We start from the raw sequence: 17,855 nt of genomic DNA on the forward strand, positions 1-17,855 counted from the left end.
ATTCCTGCGGAACACCACCCGCGGAGATGCGTCAATAAATAAAAGGATATATATCACACGGAGTCCGTGCCTAATTTTTTTGTTAAAATGTTGACTATAATTTAACAACATATTTTACTGAATTGACACAAAACGTACGTATTTTTTAGGAGAATTAAGAAAACAGCAGATGTAGTTTGTTAACTGATCCCTACACATATTCATGAGCTTCATTATCTTTATATACAGGTACTTCCCAAGTACGGTAGACAGTTTTATTTATATTTCTTCCTTTTGTGGGGAGGGGTTGGTGGTGACAAGGTCGGATTCACAATGTTAGTGGCTCACGCGTGGGATGAAAATTCGGATAATTTGGATTGAATATGAAAATTTTAGTTTAAATTTTGGATTCTCAAATTGAAAAATGACAATGTAAATACAATCTAAATAAGTTTGTATTGGATCGAATTTTTTAAATTCGGTTTCGGATTAATTAATTTGGATATTTTGAATCTTCAATTTTGAGCCTATAAATTAAGTTGCTTCTTCTTCTTCTTAAAAAAATGAACATTCAAATGAAATATTCATGTTAAAATGCCTTAATAGTTCCTCATTCTCACCGTACTCATTCAAATCATGTATTCATGCAAGTACTGAAACCATTATCAAGGTTATACAACAAAAATATTAATAAGACCGATAAGAATTAACAATAGTAAATTCATGTCCAAATAGAAAGTATTCTCACAATTACTTAGTATTAGTATTGAATATATGAGCTAATGTCTAATTGGTACGGTGTTGGACTTATTAGTACTGGCATATGTAAAATGAACTAATGTCTAATGAAATATAAGGTATAAATTTTTTAGATTTTCGAATATCCAAAAATGTGAAGTACCAAATCCAACATCTAATCTGAAATCCAAAAAATTTAAAAATCAAAATTGAAACTCAATTCGTAATCCGAAAATCCAAACCAAAAATTCAAGAAATTCAGATTTCGATTTGTATTTCGGGTTTGCCCAAACAATGTCCACCCCTACTCACGTGAATACAATATTTTTTGCCCAAAATCATATATATGTGTGTGTTAAAAGGTTCTCTAAATATTTATAATTATTTGACTATAAACCCTGTTATTATTGTATATATTAACTCAGAGTCGTTATATGAAGATATACACTTTAAATTCTAGATCCAACTCTGGGTGGTGGATTGGGGGTAAGGTACTACTCCCTCCGTTTATTTTTACTTGTCCACTATGAATTTTGCACATCCTTTAAGAAATAATAAATTAAGTGCATAAATTATCATGATACTCATATTAATTGATGCATATTTTTAATGGATTTGAAAAAGTGATTTGACATGAGTAATTGATATTGTGAGTATAATAGGAAAAAAAAAATTGTCTTCTCTTGATATGCTAAAAATGACAAGTAAAAATGATAATATATTTTAGAATATTTTACAAGTAAAATTGAAACGAATGCAGTAATAGATAATTTAATTATGGTCCAAAGGAGCCTTCACGTCAGCACTAATCTGGATTTAGAGATATTAACCACTCCTCACCTAATGCATGTGCGATCCAAATAGTTCATTCGTTAACAATCAATTATAGAATCATTGGTGACTAAGCAATTTGGTTTTCTGTGCCTAAAACAGCCCTCTAATTTTGGCACTAAACTAAGTTAAATTGCCTAATTATTATCCTCTCACATTCCAAAAAATAGCTTAACAAGAATGTTTAAATCCTATGAGCTCGATATTTTGGTCATCTTAATCCCAAAGGTTAGTGCATTGCCCCAACTTGGCCTCAAACATTCCCAATAAATAAAACAAGAATATATTTTCTTTGTATGTAAATATGTTTACACTATCAGATTACCTAAAAAATAATTATATTGTTTATCAATTTGTAATACATAAATAAAGCTGATTATTAATTACAATAGGTTAAAATGCCTTGATGTATCAATTTTGTTTTACACTTTTTATGCATATAAGTAAATCCCTAAAACAAATAAAGAAATGATAAATCATCTTGACATTGAAGTAACACTGCTGTAGTTTACTACTAAAAACTTCCTTTTCTTATTCTGATGCTACTTTTCAATTTTTATGATTAGCTTTTCGTTGTTATGATGAAACTTCCTGAAGAAGAGACCAAATAACAAACGAAATTCTATATTTGGAATGTGAACATTGTTCGAGTAATCTTAGAAATAGAAAAAAGTTACTAGTTTGAACTTTAGTATCGGTAATCCACGGACGAAGTTTTCTCACTTGATATTCCTTTAACTCTATAGTAGCAGCTATCGTTTATGTTGACATATTCTGAGAAATTCGGGTTTCAAAAAAAAAAAAAAAAAGGAAATGTTACCCTAAAATATAGAGTTGTTATTTGGAAGGACACAATTTTGATCAGCCATCTTAGTTTTTATACTCTTTGTATAAATTTCACAGCTTAGACAAACCTTAATTCTTTAAGAGCGGAAAAAAGTGATTTTTTTAATTTGTCTAAACCTTGATTGTTAGCTAGAATTATCCGATATTTTTATTGGTAAAGATAGCAAGTATGAGATAGAATAGTTGAGATACGCACAAATTCATTCGAACACCCCCACTTTGAACAAAAAAGTTGACTGAACTTCACTCACAAACATAAATTAATAATCACAATTATTCACAAAAAAGGTAACAACTAGAGGCGCAGTAGTGTATTTGTCCACCCTAGAACAATATTCCACCCCCCTATAAATTTCTTCTCTTCATTTATAGTTTCATGGGCAATTTTGTAAATTTGGAAATACATGACTTTGAAGTAACTTGACCAGCTTGCTTTAGCTGAACTACCAAGAATGCAGTTCCACTTACTCCAAATATCCCAATTGTTCATCATTTAACAAACCTTGAAAGTTCATTCTCACCAAACGCACTTCTGCTAATCCCTCAAAAAAATACTTTCATAATAATTTTAGTGCATAATAAAAACCACAATGGAAGAACAAAATTTTTCCTACTCCAATCCACCACATTGAAGAACAAAATTAATAACTTTTTCATGGCTAAAACTCACCAGTTACTAGTTTCAGTTCCAGGAAATAATGGTACGGCCATTTGGGATATCAAATGCAGTTTCCATTCTCTCATTGTTCTTTTAATTGTTTCGCTCGTGGCCGGAGTCGTTTATTTGAGTGGAGAGAGTGGCCGGTTCTTGTTTGAAGATAACAGTAATAGTAATAGCAGTAGTGACAATAATTTGGATATGGGAAGTCATGAAAATGTTGATTTGGTGTCATCTTCAGATAAGTGTAATTTGTTTTCTGGTAAGTGGGTTTTTGATAACAAGTCATATCCTCTGTACAAGGAACAGGATTGTAAGTTTATGTCTGATCAGTTAGCTTGCCAGAAGTTTGGAAGAAAGGACTTGAACTACCAACATTGGAGGTGGCAACCTCATCAGTGTGATATCCCAAGGTTTTTTTTTTTTTTTTTTTTATTTTCTTTCTTTCCTATCCACAGAAAATGAGACTTTTCCTTTCAGATGTGGAGCTACAATTTTGAGTTTATTGGTTCTGAGTTTTAAAAAATTAGGTTCTGGATAAATTATCTATATATATTAAGTGGATATTTTAATATAAAAATAGGATTTGAGCCGAAACTACTAGATTTAGCTGAACCGTAAGAATGATAACTTCGTCCACGTTTCCTTTTATTTTAGTATTACATAATTTCGCCTATATATGTGAGTTCCATAGAGTATAATAAGAGGATGGCCCGAGTAAAAATAGTTAACTATGAAGTGGAAATCATATCATATAATCAACCGCAAAAGGATTTAATTTATATACAGTGAAAAGTGTAAAGAATTTTTACACTATTGATACTTTATGTTGTAGCAAGTAACATGTCCTGTTTTCTAAGTGACTTGATAGTATAATGTTTTTTACATTATTAATGTTAATATATAAAGTCGTTGTGAAATAGGGAAAACACATGGGAGTGGCATTGCGAAATATGACTTATGACTTTTCTCAATGGAACGAGCTGGACATGTCTTCTTTTTTTTTTTTTTTCTGTTTAGTTTGGTCTCTTTTTTGAAAAAATATATATGCAAGTGATCATGATATGCATTCTTTTTTCTTTGGTATTTTGGATTTAGCTTTTTTGAGCTTTTGGTGGAATGTTTTTCGTCTTAAAAAAGGTTCAATGCCACAGCATTATTGGAGAAACTGAGGAATAAAAGGCTTGTGTTTGTGGGAGATTCATTGAACAGAGGTCAATGGGTTTCCATGGTTTGCTTGATAGATACAGCAGTTCAATCTTCTCTTAAATCCATGCACTACAGATACAACGCTTCCTTGATCATTTTCAAAGTTAAAGTAAGTGGGAAAAAAAGTCCGTTTTTCTCAAATTCTTAACTATAAATGAACTGCCAAAATTTGCAAGTTTCACATGTTATTTTGTCAATTTTATTCGATTTCCACTCGGTATTTGTAATCTGTATTGGGCCTTGGCTAATACGGATTTGCGCCGCATAAGGCCTCCTTGAAGGGAGGAGCGCTCCTGGTTAGGATTTTTCCATCCCACCACAATATTTGAGATATTGTTTGATTTGGTTAATAACTCAAGTACTGCCAAAATTTGGAAGTTTCGATGTTGTTTTGTTCGGTTAATAATTCATCTTTTATGTATTTTGATAGATCAACAGCATTCTTTTAGCAGTCAGAGTCGATATCAACGGACAAAGTTAAAATTTTATAAGGATAATGAAAGTTTTTAGCGTTTACATAAAGCACCTTAATGTTTACCCCAAGAAGAAAAGCTTAAGATTAATGCTTTGTTTGTCCTATTTTACACGTCATAAGGTTACTTTAATTGTCTGACCAACTCTTATGACCAAACTTTAACCTTAATTCTTTAAACTCTAGAAGTTCACACTTGTCAAAAAGAGATAGAAATCCTATCGAATGATTAAGTTTGATAATCAGATTTCATAGTTGACTGTGCAGTCAACTTAGTTCATGTTAATTTGAGGTAGGAGTGTCTATGTATACTCATAAGTTGTCTCTCATTAATTTATACCTACTATGAAAAATATTTTGCCTTACTAAATCAAGAATGTCTTGTGGAGATAGGGGGCCAATATGCACCTATATATGAATTTAAAAAAAATTTCACCGAATGATCGTCCATATAATTGATCGGATTAATAGCTTGATAAATAAGATAAAGTATTTCACTGAAACGTGTAAAAGAATTATACTATCTATGTATAAAAAATTAAATATTTTAAATTTTATATATGACAGTGATCTATCGAATACTAGCTAATCCAACAGTAAAAACTTGTCCGCATTATAAGTGCAGGATTACAATGCAACAATAGAATTCTACTGGGAACCATTATTGGTGGAATCAAACTCAGATGACCCAGTGCACCATCGTCTCCCTGAGAGAATTGTTAGAGCAAATGCCATTGAAAAGCATGGTAGCCGTTGGACCAATGCTGATTTTATTGTCTTCAACACTTACCTTTGGTGGAGACGCCCCCATATCAAAGTCTTGTGAGTAAATTTAAGATTTAACTTATATAAACTGACAATTTAAAGAATTTTTATTGTCAATGTATCTGAACCTGGTTGTAGCATATGATCTACTTTATTAAGGTTAATTCTACTTATTACGAACAGGAACAATTACGTATAATTGCTTTTCAAGTGATCTTATATATATAAAAAAATTATACAGTCAGTGTATAGACAGATTCAAGAATCATGGTAGTGACTAGTCAACGATCAAAATAACTACTAAGTAGGAGTACTTATAATTATCATTATTCATCATCTCAGGTGGGGTTCATTTGAGAGGTCAGATGGAATTTACAAGGAAGTAAAAATGTTACGAAGCTATGAAATGGCCTTGAAGACTTGGGCTGACTGGTTGGAAATCCATGTCAATCGCTCCAAAACCCAATTGTTCTTCATGAGCATGTCACCAGTTCATGAAAGGTAATCTAAAGACACACTCACCCTTCAATTTCTTGGTTTTTGATAATGATAGTGTTTGAGTCAGCTTGCGTGTCCTTTCAAGTATTTTTAATTTTTTTGCTTTTACCTTTTCTCATATAATGATAGTCAAGTAGATCACAGCGTCTATAGTGTTGCTTTCAAGAATGTTTAAGTGAGACCTGTTTGGATTCATGGTACTCATTAAATAAAAGTTGGTGTATTATCTAAACTATTCTTACTGACTCTTTCTAATTCTTTATGAAAAGTTCCAGCTCTACTTCAACATAACCGCCTTTTTTATTCTCTAAAACACTATAAGCTAAAAACTACTTATAAGCTGATTTTACCAATCTTATAAACTTACTAAAACACCCTCATAGACCAAAGGGTTGTTCATTCGCTCCACCAACGTTGGAAACCCCAATTATTAGCATAAGGTGATTTTTTAGGTGTTTGCTTGCATTTTAGTAGCGAAATGAGAAAATTCATTAGAGGCGTTCAAAATTTAATATATATATATATAAAAATATAATTTTTGATCTATATACACATTATATATGCATTTTTACAAAGAGTATTAAATTAACCACCATTTTATATGTCGCTCCGCCACTGATTACAGGGCTGAAGAATGGGGCAAAGCGAAAGGTGAAAATTGTTACAGTGAAACAGAGCAAATACAAGAAGAAGGATACCAAGGAAATGGATCAGATCCAAAGATGATGAAAAAAGTGGAATCAACTATGCATGAACTTAAACATAGAGGATTGAATGTTCACTTACTCAACATAACACAGTTATCAGAGTACAGAAAAGAAGGCCACCCTTCTATTTATAGGAAACAATGGGACTCTCTAACTGAAGAACAGATTGCAAATCCAAATAGTTATGCAGATTGTATACATTGGTGTCTTCCTGGAGTTCCTGATGTTTGGAATGAGCTTCTTTATGCTTATATTTTTAATAATTACTGAGAGTTAAAGAAACTGGGGACTTTTTAAAATTTGTTCTTTTACATTTTTACCAAAAGAATCAACAATGATTTCTTTATTTAGTCCAAATGACTTGAACCTGGACCAAACGGTTGTAGGTGGGGCTGTTTTTATTCTTTTTCTGTGTCCCTCTTTCTCTTGTGCTTTTTTTTTTTTTTTTTTTTGGTTTACATCCAAAATTGTAAGTGGTCTATTTGGCAATTGTATATAAGTGACAAACTGACAATTGCTATAAGACTTTTCTCTTTCTTTAAGAAATCAACTTGTTTAATTTGAGAAAATGCAGTACCCTTCATTTATTTGGGTTTCGATTAGGATTTCATGGTCGACTTTGAATGCCGCTTCAAGGCCAGATTTCTGTTCCAAACGTTAATGGGTTGAGAGAGTTGATCCTTAAGGAGGCTCACAGTTCACGATATGTCATTCATCCAAGTGTCATGAAGATGTACCGTGACTTGAAGCATCACTGCAAAAGATGAAGAAATGCATTGTTGGACATGTCTCTAAGTGTTTGAATTGTCAACATGTGAAATATGAAGATCATAAACCGGGTGGATTGACTCAGAAGTTAGTGACACCGCAATGGAAATGGGAGCGCATCACTATTAACTTTGTGATAAGATTACCACGGACCTTGGGGATGATGTTGTTTGGGTTATTGTGGACCAGTTGACTAAGTCCGCACATTTTATTTTGGTGATGACATCCTATTCTTGAGAGTGATTGGCTCATATTTACATCCAGGAGATTATCCACCTACACTGTGTGCCCATTTCTATCATTTCATATCGTGGCATGCAGTTCACGTCACACTTTTAGAGAGCGGTGCAGCATGAGTTGGGCATGCAGCTTGAGTTGAGAACCGTGTTTCATCCTCAGATGGACAGGCATTCCGAGCGGACCATTCAGATTTTAGAGGATATGTAGCGGGCATGCTATATGTATTTCGAGGTCAGTAGGACCAGCTTCTACCTCTAGCGGAGTTCGCCTACAACAATAGCTATTAGTCGAGCATCCAGATGGCTACGTACGAGACCTTATATGGGAGGCGATGACGTTCTTTGGCTGGTTGGTTTGAGCTCGACAAGGCTAGATTGTTGAGCACAAATTTGGTTCATGGTGCTTTGGAAGATGAAAGTGATTCAGGAGCGGCTTTGCATAGCTCAGTCCAAGAAAAAGAGTTAGGTAGATCGGAAGGTTCGAGATGTGGCTTACATGGAACGTGAGAAGGTTCTTCTCTGAGTATCGCCTATGAAAGGTGTTATGCGATTTGGGAAGAAGGACAAATTGAGCCCGAGGTTTATTGGCCCATTGAGATCTTGAAGAGAGTTGGGGAGGTTGCTTATAGGCTTGCATTGCCTCCTAGTCTAGCAGAGGTACACCCGATATTCCACGTTTCCATGCGTCGGAAGTACCATGAAGATAGGTCACATGTTTTAGACTTCAGCACGATGCAGCTTGATGAGAATTTGACCTATGAGGAATAGTTGGTGGCTATTCTACACCGGCAGGTTCGGAAGTTGAGATCTAAGAATATTTCTTCCGTGAAAGTGCGATGGAGAGATCAGTCGATTGGGGAGGCTACTTGGGAGTCCTAGTCCGATATAAGGAGTAGATACACACACCTTCTTTCCAGTCCAGGTATATTTCTATGTCCGTTCGAGGACGAATGTTTGTTTTAGAGGTGGAGAATGTAATGACTTGATAGGTTATTTTGAGTACTAGCTCCCTTTTCTAAGTTTCGAAACTTTTCATAGCTCAATTTTATTATTTATGACTTGCGTGCGTTGTCCGTGTTGATTTACGGAAAGTTTATATGTAAAATTTTAAAGAAAATGTAATTTTTGACTTTAAATGTGGCTAGAGTTGGCCACGATCAATGTTTTCGGTAAATGACCTCGGTCAGTATTTTAATAATTTTGGTAGGTTCGTATGATGATTTGAAACTTGTATGCATGTTTATTTGGGGTCCCGAGTGACCCAAGGCCATTTTAGCATTTTATGTAAACAATTGGGAAATTGAGTTTTGAACTTGAAAATCTTGCATTTTAATGACCGATTCTTGAATTTTGATGTTATTTTGAGGATTTGAGCTTGCGAGCGAGTTACTATGATGTATTACACGTGTGTGAATATTTGGATTGGAGCCCGAGGGGCTCGGTGTAACGACCCGACCAGTCATTTTGTGTATTTGAGCCCCGTTTTCCTTTTTGAAGCTTCCCGTATGTGTATTTATTGTTATTTGACTTGCAGGGATGGTTGGTTTTGTTTCAAGAAGGTTTTGGATTGAATTGGAACACCTAGTTCCTTGTTTGGAAGCTTAAGTTGTGAGAGTTTACCAAGGTTTGACTTTTGTGGAAACAACCCTAGAATGGTCTTTAAGTGTTCCAATGGTAAACAGACTCGGAATCGGGGTTTAATTATTCCAGAAAGTTTTTATGATGATTTTGAAAATGTCCACAAAGTTTGGTTAAATTCCGATGATTTTTGGATAAGTTTGGGTTGTATGGTGATTGTTTTTGATTTCGACGTCGATTTGAGCATAAAGGTTACCATATTGAGCAAACGGCCTTTGATTCGTGCTTCGACTAAGTAAATTATACCCGTATCATAATTTTGGAACCTTAGCAACTAAAATCATCAAGTTTTCGATATCGTATGATGAATTTATGGTCATTTTACTAAGAATTGGGTTGCCAGATTTTTCAGATTAATTAAGAAATTGTCATTAAATTCGTATTTAAAAATCGACACTATTTCCAAATATTGAAACCAACATATCTCCTTCATTATAAGGTCAGATGGAGTGATTCAAAAGCCTAACTTGACTGAAAATTTATGAGGAATCCATTGGAGGCATCACAAGCGAGTTTCAAGATTGTTTGGCATAATAAATGAGGCATAATAGTTGGGTGTTTTTGGCTACTAATATTGTTGGAGTTTTTCTCATCTTGAAAGTTTGGGATTGGGAGAATTTAAGGATGTTATTCAAGTTTTTTCCATGGGGTAAGGTCTAAACCATAACCTAAGTATTTTCGTTTGATTCAATCCCTTGGTTTGAGCTTTAATCCATGATTTTAATTGAAAACCCATTTAATTCTTTAAATCAAGACCTAGGATTATGTCCTAAATTTTATAAATTGAAAATGCATTAGAGCCATTTATTTCCCGATTCCTTTTCAGATATTGTTGTCCTATATTAGCAGAACAACATACTCGAATTGGGCTAGTTTTGGAGGAGTATATTGGGAGATATGAGACCTAATTAGTATGGGTTGGACTCTTGGATTATGAACACCCAAGAGCGATGTTTTGGAGAATGGGTTGAGCTATCGGACTCCGATTGAGTCGGTTTTCATTCGTGTGAGCTTGTACTGGTTCGGGTTTCGCTCGGGTAAGCTTAAATTCAGAATTCAAGGCGGGCCCGAAATTGACCTTTGTTGACTTTTTTGGAAAAATATAAAGATCATAACTTTATTTATTGTAATTAGATTCTCTTGCATTGTTTGATGTTATTAAATCATTTTTGGTTAGATTTGAGACGTGTGGAGACAAATTTTAGGGGAAAAGCTATTTTGGAGGGGTTATTTTTATTTTTAATTTTATAAAACCCCTCTAAATTAGGAGGATCTATAGTGTTTCCATACTTCCCCTCCAGCGTGACTCGAACCCAGGACCTAACAGTCTGGAGGTGCTTTTACCAACTGAGCAAGCCTCACTTATCTTTTCGGAGGGTTGAGTTGGCCTAGTTGAGATAAGTATCTTACCTAACTTTGTGTGGGGGAAACTACCCCTTAGGATTTGGGTTGATTGTACTATTTGTGTTATGTGAAAACCGTGTACGCAAGGTGACGAGTGGGTACACGGGCTATATGTGATATTTCACCGGTTTAGATTATCTAGACTCTTTCCATGCCATTAATTGAATTGTCATAATATGTTATATCTCTCATCATTAATCTATTCTTACATGCTCTATTTGACGTTGTTAGCACTTGTTCTACCTCTTACTTGTTATTTTTCTCTTATATGCTTTAGTTGAAGTTATTGTGTTCCTTATTGTCTTGTTACCTTTTAATTGTTGAATCACTTTTAATTGAAGTTGGTATTTTGTGGAATATCATCTTGTTGAGTTATTGGTGTTGAAGTTGTTAATAAGCCATTATCATATTGAGGCGAAGTTGTTAATTTTTGAGATATCTTTCCTTGTTGAGCATTCTCATTCATTTTGTTATTGTTGAAATTCTTGTACACATTGTGGTTGATACATGTGCTATTTGTATTGGAAATATTGGTACTTTTGACTTTGTGGCAAGTTGTGGCATATGGGAACTTGTGATGCGAGTTGTGATTGTGTTGTGATATTGATACGCATGCGGTGGTATAAGGATAGGGGTTGATATGCATGCGGTGAGATAAGGTTGGCTTGATACACATATTGTTAGTAGGGGAACTACTTGAAGCCATGCGGTGAGATAAGGTGGGCTATAACGCGTGAAGCTATTTCGGAAAAAATAATTTTCAAAACTAAATGTAAAGCTCACGCGGTGATATAAGGAAAGATTGTGATTAAAATTATGAAATGCGAATACGAGGCGGTACCTCGGTTATGATTTTCATTGTACATTCCATGTTGGAACAACTTGTTGATTTAAACGGTCATTGTTCTTCCTTCAATCATTCATCCACATTTTGATTGTGTTTGATTATTTGTTGTTATCTTGGTGTTGGAACGATTGTGGTTTCTTGTGTGAGTCATGCATTCTACGTGATTTGTTGTGTTGCTTTAACATGCCAATCTGTGCCTCCAATATAACTTGGTGAATTGATTGTCAATGTGAATTTAATTGCATGGAGTCACTATATCATATTCTGTTGAGTTATTGGTAACATAATGGTTTAAATAAAATAATTATTAACATGCTTTAGTCTATATTCCTCTTAAGTTTGAACTCGTTATCTCACTCGGTGCCTTATTATTCTAAATGGTTATCGCACTTTTACTATAATTGGGTTCTTAAATTATTCGCATCACCCTGTTAGATGTTTACCTTACTTAAAACTATTATCATATTTTTCTTTAACAAATTTTATATTTAATTCATTAACTTAACTTATGTTTTGCTTTGTTTAAAAATGATACTTTTACTCAATTTAATTGGTTTCTAAACTAAACCCATTCTATACTCTATTTTGTACAAATTGTATATTATTTTACTTTACTTGATTTCTAAAATAAACTCATTATTTCATTTGACACCTTACCTTATTCAAGATTGTTATTATGTTTTATGGTGTCTAAATATATCATTCGTTCATCTAAATTAATATTTATCACGGTTGCAAAGTACATGGTAGCACATGAGCTTTGCCGTGTGAAGGTGATTGTTATTGTGGGCACGAGGTGCCATATGTGTAAGATTTGAAAATTATGGTTCATGACTTGTGGTTTATGAGGTGTGGTGCCTCGGGGTAATACTTGTAAGTCCATGCGTTGGGAGAGATTTGATTATTTGAGTTGTCATCCGTTTTTCCTTAATTGAGTTCATTTACATCTCATCGGTGTTATCATTATGTTATTTCTTTATTACTCGTTCACTACTTGCTGCCATTTATGTTTCTATTACTTCACTGTTGGTTGTAAATCAATAATTTTTCCGCCGTTGGTCTTATATTGATGTTCTTTCCATTATTAGCTTATGTATATCTTGAACAGGTTTCTATGTCTAGTAGGTGTCTTGACCTGGCCTCGTAACTACTCTACCGAGGTTAGGCTTGATACTTACTGGGTACTATTGTGGTGTACTCATGCTACGCTTCTGCACATTTTTGTGCAGATCCAGGTATTCTGATTATGTTGTTGAGAGCTGCGTCTGCACGGCGGGAGACTTCAAGGTATATCTTCTTGACGTTCGCAGGCCTCGGAGTCACCATCTTACTTTATTATGCTATTGTTAAATTGTATTCAAAACAGTATTGTGTTTAGAAATTGTAGTGTGTTTTAGTAGTGCTTATGACTCCGTACTACCGGTTTTGAGAAATGTATAACTATTGGCCGCTTGCGGCTATGTATATCATTTAATGGTTTATGATAAATGATTAAATAGTTCAATTCTGTTATTAAATCAGCATGTGTTAGGCTTACCTAGTCTTAGAGATTAGGTGCCATCACGACATCCTATGGTGAGAAATTGGGGCCGTGACAGTTTGTGTGATTAGACGGGGTCTCGGGGGCCTCGGGTGTATTTTAGATTGATTTCAGATCATTTTTAACTATGATGGCATTGCTGAAAAATTTATGAGTTCTAGTGCTTTCGTACGTGCGATGGATGGGCTGCAGATGCGAGTCGGTAGAAGCGCTAGTTGGTCATAGATACGGTGCGTGGCTGGGAAGGTTGAGTCCGCTAAAGCGGAATATGGAGCGCAGATGCGCAGGCGCTGAAGTGCAAAGTATCTCACAGAAGTGGAGCCGCAGAAGCGACGGATCGATGGTTTTTTCGCAAATGCAGTATTTTGAACCGCCAATGCGTAGTCACTGGGCAACCTATATGATTTCGAGGGTTTGGTTATTTTTCATTATTTGGAGTCGTGGAGCTCGGCTAGAGGCGATTTTTGGGAGACTTTTCACTACAATTAAAGGGGTAAGTAAATTTTACTTAGTTTTGATGTTAGATATTGATTATCCATGGATTATTACACTTAGTTAATGTGAATTAAAGGTGAAATTTGGAGTTTTTTTACTATGGTTCTGAAGAGTGAAAATTGATGATTTGAGGGTTGATTTGAGGTTGGAGTTGGATGAAACACATATATTTGGACTCGTAATGGAATGGATGTTCGGATTTGTGAGTTTTGACGGGTTCCGCAGTGCAGGCCCAGGGTTGACCTTTTGGGTTGACATTGCATCATTAATTCAAGATCATACCTTTATTGTTTGGGATTGTTTCTTATGGATTTTATTGATTATATTTAGTTATTTTCACTAGACTCGAGTCGCTCAGAGGTTGATTCACGTGGGAAGGACTTTTTAGAGTATTGATTCACGCGCTTTGATACAAGTGACATACCTAAACTTTGTTTGAAGGTAATTATCCTTGTGAACTATGATATATGAGATGTGTTGGGGGTGATGCACGTGTTAGGTGACGGGCGTGTGTGCGTACATCGGGTATTCATGGTCCTGGTAGACTTTAGACTACTATGAGACTTGTCTTTCTATCATGCTTCGTTATATCCGTATTTTTGCAACTTGTATGATTATTTGAGTTATGATTCATGTTAGAAATTATGTCTAGGCTATGTGCGTATTTGTTTGAGACATGATAGGGGTATTCTTGTTGTTTTTGAGTTGTTTGCCTTAATTGTGGACATACTCTCTGTCATGATGCTATATCCATTAATGGCATCTCTGTCTCAATACATTCTTATTATGATCTCTCACATGTTGTTGATGCCTCATATGTGTAATGCCATAGATTCGTATGGTGATTTATATTTGGATCGGGTTGCAAGCCACAAAGGTTTGATATTTGGATTGGGTTGCACGCCGCAACGAATTGATATTTGTATCGGTTTGCACGCCACAAAATTTATATTGATTGTTGGCTTATATTAAATTGCACTTGGGCAATGATCCGCCCCTCTGGAGTCTGGTATTTAGAGCGAGCACATGCACATGATTATGTATGTGCTTTGCTGAAGGGCATTTGTGCCAGGCACCGGTACAGTGTTGAGTGTTGTTGTGTGTGTGATGATGAGGGGCACTTGTGCCAGGCACCGTGAGCGTGCGGAGTGTGAGTATATATGAGGGCTTCTTTGTGATTTTATTGACTTGACATGTATATTTGACTTGTAGGCATAGAGATATATTTTTTTCTCATGTTAGATGATAAATGAAATGTCTTATCTGTTGTTGAAAGTTTGGAAAATTACAGTTCCTTGATAAACTCATAATTTAGTGATTTTGGTAAAAGATTGGGTTTTGATTGTTATACTTGAAAAGCATGTCTAATTTTCTGTAATAGTGAACGAGCTGAACGTGATATCTTTTAAGTTACTTACTTTTACTTTGTCATATATCATGTGTTATTATTGATTATTGGTGTTGGACACTGACCTTCTTCCGAGCTCATCACTGCTTTCAGCACGAGGTTAGGTTTGTTACTTATTGAGTACATGGGGTCAGTTATAGTCATACTATACTTTGTACTTTATGTGCAGATCCAGGTACTTCCGGGCGTGGTGATTGCTAGAGATTGCCCCGGTATTAGCTTGGGGAGACGACGAGGTAGCTGCTATGTCGTTCGCAGACCTTGAAGTTTTTCTTTTGTTAATTTCTTTTATCACTGTTCTATCGTTCAGACAATTTGTATTAAGGATTTGACTATGTATTTTGAGATTATGTAATGCTCATGTACTCGTTGACACCAAATCATTGGGATATTTGTAGTTGGGTTATTGTTGTTGTTTTTCAGATATACTATAGTTATTCTGCTGTTGAGATTATTATGGTTTGTTATATGAGTTTATTGTTATTGCAAAATTATTGGCTTGTCTAGCAAGCAATGTTAGATTCTGTCACGGATCCGGTGGGAGTTTGGGTCGTGACACAAACAATGCTAAAGAAATCAATTTCAAACAATAAAGGTCCAATCTTTATCCAATTCCCAAAAAGTCAACAAAAGTCAATCCCGGACACGTCGGGTCAAAACCTGAGTCTAGGGGTAGATCTCGACTACCCATAACCCCACGAATTCAAATATGTGATTGGTTTTCAAAATCGAGTCGAAATCGACTGTCAAATCATCGATTTTTATTTTTCAAAGCATAATAAAATATTCCCAAAAACTCCTTTCAAATTCAATGATTTTTGTGTAAAACTCCATAAGAAATCAAGTTATATTATCAAAATTGATTAAAAATCACTTACCCACTAGCTACGTGTGAAAATCCCCTTAAACATTGCCTCCAATGAAGCCTAGGGCACAAAATGTAATAAAATAAGACTAAGTCCCGAAATAAGCAAAAACGAGCTGCAGATGTCACATTTGTGATCAGAGGTTTGGAAATGCGACCCAGGGATCACAAAAGTGAACCCTATTGGCCCCAGGAATGTTGCAAATGCGACATATACTTTGCAAATGCGAAGTCCCTGCAACCCATTGCTAAGTTGCAAATGCGACCACTGCTTCGCAAATACGAAGCCCGGCCGCCTTCCCACTATTGCAAATGCGACCAATGCCTCGCAATTATGAGGTTCACCCCACACAGCTCCTTATCGCAAATGCGAGTTAGCCATCGCAATTGCAGCCATCACAAATGCGAGGTCTGCAACACCAGCAAATCCTGAAACGAACCAAAACACTCCGAAACTCTCCCGAGCCCCTCGGGCTGTAACGACCCAAATCTCACATATCGTGATGGTGCCTATCACAATACTAGACAAGCCGATAACTCACAACTAAACATGCATCTTTAATTTAAAACATAATGAAATAAGCTTAAATAGTAAATCTTATAATTAACTGATAAGAAAATACCGCGACACAATACAAAATCCCCCAAAATTCGGGTGTCACTGAGTACATGAGCATCTAAATGATAACATAGTCTGACTACTAAAACACTGTCTAGAAAGATAGAACAGTACAAATAACTGAAAGGAAGGAGAGTCAAGGTCTACGAACGCCAAGACAGCTACCTCGATAGTCTCTAACCGATAAAGCTCCAAAGCTAGCAGCCGCCATACCTGAAAGTACCTAGATCTACACATGAAGTGCAGCGTGTAGTATGAGTACAACTGACCTAATGTACTCAATAAGTAACAAGCCTAACCTTGGGCTGAAAGCAGTGACGATCTCAACAGGTACATGCCAAATACATAATTTAACAGTACAAACATGTAGGCATGCTTTCAAGTTTAATAGTTTAAGTATAATACGGATAAAATATGCCAAGTGTGATTGAAATGAGGAATGATACATCGCTATATCTACATGCCAATTATGCATGCCAACTATAATGCAACATAGTGATAAAGTCATATGCATACTCTCGGAGTATCAATTCACTCATTCCTCCCAGTCACTCAGTCCTCACAGTCACTCAGTCCTCATAATCACTCAGTCTACACAATCACTCAGTCCTCCCAATTGCTCGACACTCGCACTTAGTAGGTCCCTGCACTCACTGGTGGTAAGTCAAACTCCAGAGGGGTGGATCCTGCCCAAGTGCTAAAATAAGCTAATCATGGAATGAATCAATAAAGTTTGTTGTGGCGTGCAACCTGATCCCTTAAACATCACTCACAATCAGGCTCTCAGCCTCACTCAGTCATCAATCTCTCCAGTTTATCGGGCTCACAAATCGCATGACAATTAGCCCAAACAATGATAATATGATGTATTAATAAATGGCAGTAGAGACTGAGATATGATATGCAGATGACAGTTATGACTGAGTACATAATTGCAAATTAGGCAAGTAATTCAACATCAACACGACCTCTGTGGGTCCCAACAGTACTAGCATATGACTGAGTACATATGAATCACAACTCAATTCTTCTAACACATGAAGAGTACACTAATAATACTCAGATTAGATAACTACGCATAACCACAAAATCGACTGAGTCACAATTTCTACGGTGCAAGCCCACACGCCCGTCACCTAGCATGTGTGTCACCCCAACACCAATCACATAACATGTAATTCAGGGATTCATACCCTCAGAACCAAGTTTAGAAGTGTTACTTACCTTAACCCATACAAATCTCTACTCCAATAAGCCCTTGCCTCGCGAATCGACCTCTGAACGACTCGAATCTAGCCACAAACAACTCAATACAATCAACACAAGCTA

At 35.6% G+C, this 17,855-nt stretch overlaps 1 protein-coding gene across 1 annotated transcript; it reads left to right on the forward strand.

The window, feature by feature from the left end:
- Positions 1 to 2,925: 2,925 nt before the first annotated feature.
- LOC107796696 (protein trichome birefringence-like 34) lies at positions 2,926 to 7,249 on the forward strand. Its single transcript, XM_075233349.1, has 5 exons — positions 2,926 to 3,465; positions 4,193 to 4,370; positions 5,359 to 5,555; positions 5,841 to 5,999; positions 6,622 to 7,249. Exons 1-5 carry the CDS (start codon positions 3,050 to 3,052, stop codon positions 6,971 to 6,973), a joined length of 1,302 nt encoding a protein of 433 aa, XP_075089450.1. The 5' UTR covers positions 2,926 to 3,049; the 3' UTR covers positions 6,974 to 7,249.
- The last annotated feature ends 10,606 nt before the right edge of the window (positions 7,250 to 17,855 follow it).

This window comes from Nicotiana tabacum, chromosome 2, assembly GCF_000715075.1.
Source record: "Nicotiana tabacum cultivar K326 chromosome 2, ASM71507v2, whole genome shotgun sequence".
NCBI classification, from domain to species: domain Eukaryota; kingdom Viridiplantae; phylum Streptophyta; class Magnoliopsida; order Solanales; family Solanaceae; genus Nicotiana; species Nicotiana tabacum.